Source organism: Takifugu flavidus, chromosome 6 (genome assembly GCF_003711565.1).
Source record: "Takifugu flavidus isolate HTHZ2018 chromosome 6, ASM371156v2, whole genome shotgun sequence".
NCBI lineage: Eukaryota > Metazoa > Chordata > Actinopteri > Tetraodontiformes > Tetraodontidae > Takifugu > Takifugu flavidus.
In genome coordinates, this window is record NC_079525.1 from 13,320,908 (window position 1) to 13,333,407 (window position 12,500).

General features: G+C 44.0%; 1 protein-coding gene and 1 long non-coding RNA gene across 2 annotated transcripts in view; one reads left to right on the top strand and one right to left on the bottom strand.

Annotated features, from left to right (window-relative positions):
• The window catches only part of tenm3 (teneurin transmembrane protein 3), a 55,633-nt gene that overhangs the window by 27,926 nt on the left and 15,207 nt on the right, over nt 1–12,500 (bottom strand). The window contains 5 exon segments of the mRNA XM_057034507.1: nt 69–152; nt 1,009–1,128; nt 1,990–2,054; nt 3,435–3,608; nt 4,314–4,581. Coding sequence (XP_056890487.1) covers nt 69–152; nt 1,009–1,128; nt 1,990–2,054; nt 3,435–3,608; nt 4,314–4,581 — 711 coding nt within the window.
• LOC130526715 (uncharacterized) lies at nt 4,580–5,614 on the top strand. Its single transcript, XR_008950836.1, has 2 exons — nt 4,580–5,170; nt 5,263–5,614. It is a non-coding gene; the product is annotated as an uncharacterized LOC130526715 (long non-coding RNA).

The window sequence follows — 12,500 nt, forward strand, 5'->3', positions numbered from 1 at the left end:
AGTAAATCATAGCCAAAAAAATGATTTATTTACATGATTTTTAATAAGTTTTAAAGAGAGAGACTGACCTGGTGGTATCACTTGCATGGCTCGTCTCCCCACGTCCACCTCCCCAGTGTCGATCGTGTTATTCTCCAGAAGAAACCATTTACCTGTGCAAAGATTTCAGTAAGTGTATCAAAATTCTTTCCCGTGAAGGGCTCAAAAGGGTGATGTAGCGGAGTGGTGCATTGTGGGATTTGGGGACACCTGAGAAGAGCGGCTGCATGCACGACGCCGCACTTGTGTTCTGTTCTTTTGTTTTAATAGTTTCAAAAATGGGGGAAAGGTGCTGTGTTACTAACTGCATCACAGGGGAAAAATGATGGGTGAGATTGTTCTCATTTCCATCGTGGAAGATAAAATAATTCCCACCCTGAGTCCATCCGTGCATGACGAGGGAGCGAGAGATATTATAGCTGGAAAAAATGCCCCAGTTCCCAGATAAATAACCGAGAAGCCTCCAAATATTTCCCACTTAAAGGCAGAGCCGGATTCCAGGCTTAAAAGACATTTTGTCTGAAACTAATTTGTCCAGCGTACAACAGGAAACGTTAAGAGGAAGCAAACAGGCAGCAGTGGGACACACTGAGGTCAAGGTTTGTTTGTTTGTTTACCTCTGAAATGACAACAGTCTTCTCCTTAAGATGGAAAAATTGGAGGTCTTGCACCCACTTAAAGTTGGTTTGTCCATGAGGCCTTAAAGACTCGGTATTCCTAAATCCTACAGTCAGTACAGTCCACTTTTCCATGTGTTGCCGCCTCTATATCTCACGGCCTTTTATCGACCTCAGCCATGGAAGCACAAACCGCTGCTCGCCAAAATGGCCGCAGACGCTCAATTCCAGGACTTGATGTCAAATCAGTTGAGCAAAGGCTTCATTCATTTGGAACTAACTGTGTTCTGAGTGCTTTAGAGAAGCTCCAAAATGTGAAAGATTAAGAGCAACTTCGATAGCGTTCACTCACTATTGTCTGTGGACACCACAAAGGTGTTCGGAGTCGTGTCTCTTGCCCCGCCACCGTTTTCAAACGGCCCGTAAGACTCGTGATCCTGAAGCTGCCAGTTGAGACCAAACAGGTGCATTGCTGCAGGGAAAGAGGAAGAAGTGGAGAAAAAAGGAGGGACGGAGATCATTCCTGCAAACCCTGGACACTCGAGAGTCAACACTGACAAAAACGAGCGTTTTTTTCCGATTATGACGCACGTCTTGATTGTCTTTCCCTGGAATAGCCTTGGAGTCGGATTCTTGTTCTAGCCTAAATTAGATTAGTATATTGGCTCTGTTTTGAATTCGTTCTGTATGTTGGACTGTTCTTCAAATGCTGTTTAGTCCATTTAAAATGAAGCTGTGAAAAAAGGAACCCTGTCACAGGTAGAAACAACGCCACAGGCGCACGTTTAAATGATATTTAAATCCTTAAGGAGGATGGCGCAAAACATCCCCCCTGGATGGAGCCAGATGCAGGCACCAGGCGTGCTGATAGGCCCTCTCCCCAGGTTAAACTGCTCGTAATCAGGCCTAGAATTTGTATTGGGATATCCAACCAGGGGTGATTAGTCACAATTGCTGACCTTCGTTTTAAGAACAAATTTCCACATTAAAATTCATTTTCTCCCTCATTTATCAATTCCTGAAAGCAATTTAGTAATGATAACTTTGGACCAGCATCAGTTCCTGTTCCACTGTGGTGCCCCCAGTTACCCATTAGCTCCACTGAACTGTTGGCTAACATCTGATTTTCAAGTTACTCTAATTGTAATAATCATTTTTTTTAAATCAGAAAAAAATGTATCTATTAACAATCAACCGTGGATAGAATAAGATGAACAGTCTTCCCAAAAAGGCAGCGATTTATGTCTGTACACACAGCCAGTGTTCTAATTAATTAGAGACGTGTGTGTGTGTGTGTGTGTGTGCGTGTGTGTGTGTGTGTGAGAACTCTCACCTATGCAGTAACACAGCAGGAGCGAGAGCAGCACGGACAGGCCCACTGCACTCACAGCCATACACCTGTTCAGAAAACCAAAGACTTGTGTTGCTTGTCCTTTTTTAGTTGACCCTCTCAAAGATTCACAGCAAAAAAAAAATAAAAACAAACAAACAAACAGCTGTATCAGCTGTGTTGGATGCGTTTGATGTTGATTTATTGCTATCTCATGTGGGCTTTTATGACCATAAAAACCACTGGATCCTGAGGAGAAATGCCATAAGGAGGGTGCAGAAAAGCCTCGGTGTGGGGCCGCTGGGTCATATTTGCCTGTTTTCCCTGCCCCCTGACAGAATAAGAAGCTGTCGCTGTGGGCCAAAGGCCAGCCTGTCGTGTTGTGTTTGGGATTGGCCGGCGCTCTGATATCTGACCTGTGACTGAGCAGCTGGTGACACGGCCGCCGTTTAAACCCCAGCTGGATGCATGTCTAAATATAACTTCACTATAAATACTGAGCACCGAACAAACCTTTAATAGGACACCTTGTTTATCACCTTTTCTTCTGTTTCCAGGTTAGCAGCGCAGGTTAGAAACCTGTCTTTTGTCTCCTTTTTTTTAGGTCTCCATTGAAGTGGGGGGTTTTTATGTCTTTGTTATGTTGGCACCGCTCTCCTGTGAAGCTAATTAAACTGCTTTTGTACATTGATCTCTGTGCTGCCGGCCTCTCTCGGGAGTGGGAAGAGTGGGGGGCAGCCCGTGTTATGTCTTGGTTTCCCAAAGACCAGCGACATAACGATCCACTGCAAAGCACGTAATGAGACCAGAGGGCTGTGTTCAGGTTTGCTATCATTTCTTTCTTCCTCCGTTCTGGTCATCACAACTAGTTTTTACATTTTTTAATATGGCTTTTTATACATTTTTTCCGTATTTAATATCCCCTTTTCTGAAATTTAGCTTTAGCTCTATTTCTCCAGACTGAAATCCATCTGCGGCAAATTTCAACTGATTGGACATGATCACGAGTCAGAACCCAGTGAGGGCTAAAGAAGCTCCCCAGTGCTCCCACACTGGACTGGGACCAGGTTTGGCGACATGTCTGCTGCTGAGGTTGTTAGAAGGTGACCTCCATGATTCTGGGATGGAAGAATCATGAAAGAAACTGGCTTTCCAACCCAACTGAGCAGTCTAGAAAATGAGGCTAAAAAGGATGAGCCATCTGGGCTTTAAAGCCTCAGTCAAGGACACTTTGAAACCCACCTGAACCTAAAACAAAGGACTTAAAGCAGAGCTGGGCAAGTACTACAGCCTGTCAACTGGTCCCCATCTAAACTGACAGATCTTGACAGGATCTGCAGAGTTAGAAGGACCTCAAACCCATGTGTGTAAAGCTTGTAGAATCAAACCAAGATAACTGGAGGCTCGACTCATTAACGCACACGTATTGTATATATTCCAATTTTTACCTCCATGAGCAGTACTTGGAGGATTTCTTGAACTTGAAGGTGGATCGAGACAACGTATTCCTTGGCAGCGGCCTGGTTGGCGGCGAGTACACGGAGCCCGTTGCCATGGTGTAACCAGGGGTTGCAGTGGAGAAGAGGGGAGTGGTGCCTGTCCCTGTCTTAAAAAGAAAGTGCCTGAGAGAAACACAGCAGAATTATTGTCGTAAAACAGCTTTATAGTGGCAGCAGGAACAGGTTGACAACAAGTATTCATGATGGCTTTGCAAAGATGCTATTGGGACGATCTGTTAGCAGCAAAAATCATTAGAATAGGAGACTTTAATATCCGTATACATGCAGACCAGCAGCTTCAGCTCAGCATTTAGTTATTAGACTACAAAAAAAGAAAATAGATGCATATGAAAACACTGAAGCTGGAAAAAGAAATGGCAGCTCAGCAAGTTCGGGACAACCGTCTACACCCGTATATGATTCATCATTAATAGAAGACAATGGACAGCTCTGCATTCCTTTTCAGCAGAGTATCCAGGCTAACAGAGGCTCAGAGCTCTGTGGAACCATCTCTTCCCTCACCTATGAGCAGAAAGAAGTTCAACCCAATTACAGCCTCTTGAGAGAGAAATCAAGACGTTTTTCCCGCAACCTTCAATAAGGACAGGAGTATCCGGGAATCCTCTTTTCATTTTCAGTCTCAGAGGCTCCTTCAACAACCGCTGCACCCAACTTGACCACACGTCTTTTCTTTTCTGTTGGACCGAGCGATGAGACATCGATATGGATGCCAACAGGAGTACGCTAACTAGGGCTAATTTAGCGATTCGCCCCAACACTGACAACACATTTGAATAGGTTAGAAATTAAGAAGAGGGCTCGTTTTACCTCGTCTCCAGAGGCACATTGCTGCCGAGCACCCAACTGTCTTGCAGTGGGACACTGTCGGGCGGTGTGGTCTGCACCTCCACTGGTAACTGGCCAGCCACAGAGGCCGGACTTCCCGTAGCAGGAGGTAGCGGCGGAGCCGGATTCAGCGACTGGCCAACATGGAGTGTGGAGCCTAGAGCCTGGTTCAGGGCTGTAATTGAAGGCTGCTGGTGGTGGTGGTGTGGTACTGGACACAAGATAGATCCTTGGTGGTTGGAGAGTTGCTCTGTCAACAGAAGGTAGCAGCACATCGATAATTCTCATTAACATACGGTGGTTATTGTCACATTTCTGTCAGTTTTGAATCAATTCAGGAACCTACAGAGGGAACCTTCAAAGGTTCCTCCTGCTTATAAGAGCAGACTCATTTACATATTCAGACGTTGGAAATAACATATCTGGAACAATTACTGTGGAATTATATATTTGTTTTCCTCCTCCATGCTCTTGACACTGTCTTTGAACACACAGAAACATGTTTGCTTGCTGCTCATATGGATGCGCCGCGCTGGATGAGTAGCGCTACCTAGCAACCTCTGTGGGCTGTAGATACCACCGCATGTTACCACCAGTGGTGAGGGAAAACCTACCCAGGACTCAGAGAAAGGGTGCGGAAAGGGGAACATCTGCAAAACTATTCCAGAATCGGTGTCGTCTTGATAATTCCCTGCCTTCGGCAGTTGCTGTCAGCCCAATTTGCACAACAGCAGGTGAAATTCACAATCACTGCATTCTAAGTAGCGTGAGGTCCCAGAGGCACCACTGACTGGGAGTTACGCTGTGTTGAGAGCGTGTTAGCTTGACATTCTGAGCAGGTGAATGCATCTAATTATTATATATAAAATATCAACGCAGGGCATCATATTGAAAATGTACACTATGAATCTCTTTTTCTTCCTATCTGCAGGCTTCCGGAGCTGCACGCTGTCCCGCGGCCTCGCTGACCCCCTCAGCTTCAAGATTTACATCTTCAGAATAAGGGACGACAGAGCTGTTTACAGTATTCCATCGGATCTCTCTGCCCCACACAGCACTTTTCTCTGCGTCACTGCTTTTCCCATTTACTTTCTCCCAGTCTCATATCAACCTTTATCCTTTTGTTTACGGTCTTACATAAACTCTGTCGAAAGGCAAAAAGTGAATCCTAAAAATGTTCTTAATTAGTGGTATTAATACTTGATGCTTAATTTGCTATCGTGGTGGATACAATTATTTTAATACAGATATTTCACTATAAATTCATTAAAATTAACTGTCGATTTTGAGGCTGTTTTTTTTTATATTAGCGTATTTGTCATTTTACATGTTTTCTGCATTTACTCTTAAATTGTAGATGACTATGTGTAAATTTAAATGCGCGTTACAATGATTAGAGTAAATCCAATCCTGAAAGTATCCGTGGAGATCTGCCAAATACTGGGATTAATTACCGAATGTGATGAACAGTTAAATGGAGAAGGTCATGGGTTCCATCATAAACTGACAGACATGAACACCGCCAAGGTTATCCAGATGGAATTGCACCCCCCACCCATACACACACACACAAACGCAAACACACACACACAAAGAGATTGAGCATGTTCCTGGGATTAAAGGGATAGTTCTATGCTGTTCAGATCATTTTTCGCAGATTTCAGGGTTATTTATGGAGCTCCACTAAGTTCTCTTTCTCTCTGTATTGATCTGTAGGTATGTTAACTCAGAGGGTGCACACTGACACCCTTTTAATTCTTTATCTTCAGAGTAACAAACCATAACAATTACATATTTGCATTTCTGATGGACGTCTCCTTCCCTCCCATCCTTAACCCGACTCCTTCACCCTGCAGTCCACCAGCAGGAGCCTGGTCCTGCTCAGGGTTTCTTCCTTTTAAAAGGTTTTTCTTGCCATTGTTGCATGTTTGGGGAGGGGGGGCATGCTCTGGTTAATGTAAATAGAGCACATATATTACTGGTTCACTTCAGTTCATTTGTGATCCACTGGAGCCACTAGAAAAGGTTTCCCCATTAGATCGAAAGCCGAGCCAAGCACTATTCCCTCAATCTGCATCGGCCATCAACTCTACAGAGGCCCGGGCACAACCAGGCTCTTAAAAAAGGAGCTTGGCAGCACGGAGTGACAAGAACACTGAGCCTACAAAGAGTTCCTTCGATTGAACTTCGTTTCTTTTCATCAAATTCTTCCTGTGTCAGCACTGATCGCACGGATTGAAAATGAAGTGATACACCCTGGAGTGCTGTAGGCAGCCACACAATGATGTGCCTCGCTGCAGCATGCACAGGCACACACACACACACACACGCACAGGCACACACACACACACGCACACACACACGCACACACACACACACACACACACAGGGGAATAATGGGGAACATGTGAAAACCACACAATAGGAGCTAAAATACAACTTTCTTCTAAAATCCCTATATTTTTATTATATATTTCAACATTAAATGTCATAAATAAATGACGTTTGATTGTCATAGGGACAGGCGCGGTGAAGCCACGTCAAGTTGACCGCTGGATGTGTGTGTCCGTCAGACAAAGAGAGTGCTCTTCATTCAGACAAATAGGTCAGCAGTTAAAATGCCAACACTGACCCTGCTGTCACTTCAAATGGAAGTCTGCTGCCACACTACAATGTGTGATTGTGTGTGTTTGTGTGTGTTTGTGTGTGTTTGTGTGGGAGACAACGTGAGTTCATCTTCTGAAGGTGCCGAAGCCCGTGCCTTTGCTCAGACAATAATACAACGGGACATGTTGTCATGTGTAATAATAATACTACAATTACAACTACAACTCCTACTACTACTACTACTAATAATAATAATACATTCAAGCAGGAAAAAGTGCAAGAACCCAAAACTTATTTGTGAAAAACCTATTTATCATATTTATAAAAGTAATTGGGATCAAAGGCCTCCAGCCACCAACCATCAAAGGGGAGGACGGGAAACAAGATTACAGAATTTTAATTGTGTCAGTACAAGGCCGGTAATGAGAGAATCACTACACCAAGGCAGAGGGTTTTCTCTTTTAAAGAAAAGCCTCCAAAAGAAAACTACTACTACAGTTACACTACACACCCTGCAGCTACACTACACCCACAACAACTACAACTACAACTACAACTACAACTACACCCACTGCAGCTACACTACAGCTACACTACACCCACAACAACTACAGCTACACCCACTACAGCTGCACTATACCCACAACAGCTACAGCTATACCCACTACAGCTACACTACACCCCAACAGCTACAGCTACACCCACTACAGCTGCACTATACCCACAACAGCTACACTATACCCACAACAACTACAACTACAACTACAACTACAACTACACCCACTGCAGCTACACTACAGCTACACCCACACAGCTACAGCTACACCCACTACAGCTACACCACTACAGCTACAGCTACACCCACTACAGCTACCCTACACCCACAACAGCTACAGCTACACCACAACAGCTACAGCTACACCCACTACAGCTACCCTACACCCACAACAGCTACAGCTACACCCACTACAGCTGCACTATACCCACTACAGCTACCCTACACCCACAACAACTACAGCTACACCCACAACAGCTACAGCTACACCCACAACAGCTACAGCTACACCCACTACAGCTGCACTATACCCACAACAGCTACAGCTACACCCACTACAGCTACAGCTACACCCACTACAGCTACAGCTACACCACACCCACAACAACTACAGCTACACCCACTACAGCTGCACTATACCCACAACAACTACAACTACACCCACTGCAGCTACACTACACCCACAACAGCTACAGAGAATTATGGGAGCCATTTTATTATTAATGTAACATTTCTGCTCGGAAATTGTATTTTATTTTACTTTTTTTTTTTTTTTTTTACAGTTGCTTGATTGGTATTTGTTATACTGAAACTGACATGGACTTATAGTAATTGTTCTGTATTTCTCTCTCTCTCTCTCTCTCTCTCTCTCTCACTCTCTCTCCTTCACACAAACACACACACACATACACACACACACACACACACACACACACTATGACTCTGATTTAGGTCACTAATCCGTGGCTATCAAATTAGATAACGTTTCTGTGTCGTTCGTTCATCAGAAAACCTGGTTGTTTAACAAAAAGAGGGTTTTCCTCAAGACTTTTGCCTTAAACTCAGCTTAAAAGCTTAATGTTGCCTGTGTAAATGGGCTGTTTCTGCTCAGCCCAAAAAAACCCAACTGCAGCGGCTCCATCCACTCACAGGCAGCAAATCCCAGCATTCACCAGGTAAGGGAACAGGTCACCACTGCAGGGCACATGCACACACACACACACCCACACACACACCCACATTTGTTAGTGGTTTTGCAAGAATCCCACACGGACAAAGGAGACCATACAAACTCCACACGGCAGGTCAGAGCCAAAATGGAACCCAGAACATCCTCTTATTCATATTGAAGGTTTAAAGCACAGCAGCGGAGGATAGAAAGAACCTTGCACAACAGAAAACAAACACATAATCCCACCGAAAGCCACTGCGCCTTATTACCCAATCCATGCTAACACCGGAGCCGAACAACAATCAGAGCGGAGTTAGAGATGCAGGCCAACACAACGTAAATAAAAATGTGGTAACACAAGCAGAAAGGTCATGAAAGGTAATTATGGTTTCCTTTATTGTACATTATATAAATATGAATAGTCCTTAAAATAATGTGCAGGCAGGTTAGTGCTGTTTACCTCAGGGGAAAACCGTAGGAGCTGATTCAATGACTAAGGTTCAAGGGTCACCAGCAGTTTTGGTTAAACTTAAGTTATATCGTCTGTTACAGGCAGGATTGTCACTACAGGTGTGAAACAGGAAGTGGAACAAGCAGCAAAAACTTCCTTGACAAGAAGAAACCTTGAATATTTTTTTTTAAATACATTTACCCAAATTCTAAAGTGTTTTTTATTTTGTTTTAGCGTAAGACTTCAACATCAGTGTGTGTGTGTGTGTGTGTGTGTGTGTACAGTCACAGTTGCACGAGAATTTTCAGTTCAAAATGTCATTTAAACAAAAGGAAAATATGCATTTATACAAACTGAAAGAGAACATTTTTTCTTTAAATGGATAAAGATGTTTCTTTCATTTATGACTATACAGTATTTTTAACAGATCCAAGCAGTGCTTGTGGACCAAAAAGACATCACATGATACGGCAAATGGCATTTTTGTGCCCTTCATTAAGAGCGGTTTGGATAAAACGATCAATTCAGTTGAACATGGTGGGAAAAAAGAAGTAACTTCTGATTCGTATACAGGTGTGTGTACATTTTTGGGTTTCCTTTAAAGGCGTCCTTAAACCTTGACTTTATTTTTCTATGCTTGATACAAAACAAACAGACAGCCAATGTATTGACACACATCAATCTCAGAGGTCTTGTTGCTAGGAGATAGTGCTCTCTTTGTAAAGAGTAAGCAGTCAGGAGGCACAGAGCGAGCTAGAATATTCGTTTACCCAAGTGGTGCGAGTTGATAGAGATTAGGGGAAGTAAGAAAAAGGAAGCGTTCTCTTAAATTCTGTCTAAGAACTATCTGTCTCTCTCTCTGTTCCTCCCTGACACACACACACACACATTCACGCATTTATCATTCATTTTTGATAGTTTTATTTGATTGCTCACTACAGTTCAAAACTGACAGAATATGATGACCAATAAAAGAAAAGAGGGATTAAGTTTCCTGTGAAGGCCGTCTGGGCCCGGCCGTGAAGGCGGGCTCAGACATCTGAGGGGCTCGGAGCAGAGCATCAAAGGAACCAGCTGAGGTGTGTTGGACTTTTGATTAGAATGTCTGCGTGAAGGTGTTGCCAGCTGCAAGGACACCCTGGGACAGACCCAGGACACGCTCTCGGGACTACATTACCCATCCTGCCCTGCAACACCTGCATGTTCTTCAGGAGCTGAGGGTAGACGCCAAAAGGCCAGCCTGAGCCCCATGACTCAGACCCTCAACGCTTTAAATATAATTTCTAATGACATGATTTTTAATATTTAACAACTAGTGAAATACAGCGGCTGCCTGCGTCCGCTTTGTCTGAATTTCACTGTACTGGCTGTGAAATGGATCCAAAATCCAACTGGCAATAAAAGCTGCTGAGGGAAATCAGGAAGGTTCACCACGTCTGTTAAAATTTAATTAAACTACGTTTTATGCGCATCTGACCCAAAGTACCACATTCAGTCTTTACTGTTATGGTGCTGTTATGTCTCATTGTGTTGTGGGAGTCATCATACAGTTAAACCGCTCCTGCACAATATAAAAAAAATATATATATATACTGTATATATACTGTTTAAATAGATATCTTACACACATACACACACACACAGTTGGGTAAGTATAATTATAGGGTAGGATAGTTACCTTATTTGAATTAATTCATTTAATTAACTTAAACTTTCGGAGTGTCTAAAAAAATATTTAAAATATTTAGAAGGAAAAACAAACAACACAAGAAATAAATGAAAAACTCTGAATCTGGAAGTGATTAGGTAAAAGGCTCCAGCCTGATCACACACACACACACACACACACACACACACACACACACACCACACACACACACACACACACACACTCAGAGTTCAAAACTCGATTAGTCTGACCTACGGTAACCATCTTTTCTGTTTTGCCTGTCATATTTCCTGAATTAAATGCACATTTCTGCAACCCAGATTCACTTTTAAGAGACCGCCTTCGTCATCCTGTATGAGAGAAGCACCAAAAATGTCACCCAGCCTTCATCTCTCACCCCATAATAATTATACACGCTTTAGTATATTTCTGACCCACCTTGCAGTTAGTGCAGTTGGCTTAGTTATTATCACATCGATACATAAATCCTCCTCTGTCTTTCCTCTGGATTTATCAGTGTTTTTACATTTTACACTGGAAACACACACACACCCATATTCAACCTCACTAATTTGTTGGAGACTGCTCGGCTGACTGTGACTCAGTGATGAAGAGGAGGGTTTCTGCAGACGATCCAGCTGCATGCAAGGGACAGGCTCCATTCATTCTTCCACAATTGCTGATTATTTGCTTTATTATTGCCGCTCGTCCGCCTGCTGAGCTGCTTCAGCCGCTGTGACTGTGGAGCGAAGCAGCCCGCAAATCAAGGCAGCAATTCAAAAAATAAGAACATCAATGGAACAAACTGAAGCTGCCTGCTCTTTCTTAATGGGACACACGCACACGCATTTTTTTTATTTTTGTCAATGACTTTACTTCAGCAGAAAGTGTGCGTGCCGCGCGTGGACGCGCCGGTTCCTGCGGACCTCGGAGAAGAAGAAAAGAGGTGTACCTTTTCTCTGTGAGTACTCCAGCTTCGCCCGCCTTCGAGGGTCGTTAATCCCCAAAGATCCTGTCGGACGTGCACGGAAACAGGTGCTGTCGTGAGCGGGGAGGGGTGGGGGTGCGGGTGTGGGGGGGGCGCAGCACACCTCTTTAGCGACCAACGCTGTCCCCGCGTCTGGGCTCTGTCTGCGCGCCGACGTCAGGCTTTTCTCTCACTTTTCATCCAACCTCCTGTGTTTGCAGAGAGGTGTGCGTGTGCGTGTGTGTAGTGGGGGGGTGAAAAGTCTGGTCCCTTCAGACGGTTGTTCTTCCGCGCTACAGCCACTTTTCCTCTCTGATTGTGTTTTTCTTCATGCTTGACACTGGCTATCTCCAGGAGCGCGTTAAGGTCTGTATCTGTGCTCTCCCCGCCTGCCTCTGCTGCTCTGCACCTCCGCACTACCACCCCCCCCCCAACCCCCCACTTTCTCTCTACCTCTCTCTCTCACTCTCTCTCTCTCTCCTGCTGGTAACCGAGGAGGGGGCGGAGCCAAACGCACAGAGGAAGCGGAGGGAGGAGATTTGGAGTGGGATTATCTGACGTGATGTGCTGGATTGAGAGGGAAAAATGCTTTTCCTCCCTCTGTGTGAAGATAAGATAAGATAGGATAAGATAAGATGAAATGATTAAATTCACACTGAGGATATTCATGTTTTCCAGTCCTTAAAGCAAGAAAAAGGAATAAGAAATAAGGAACAATAATGCACTGAATGTAACGTATAAAGAAGAC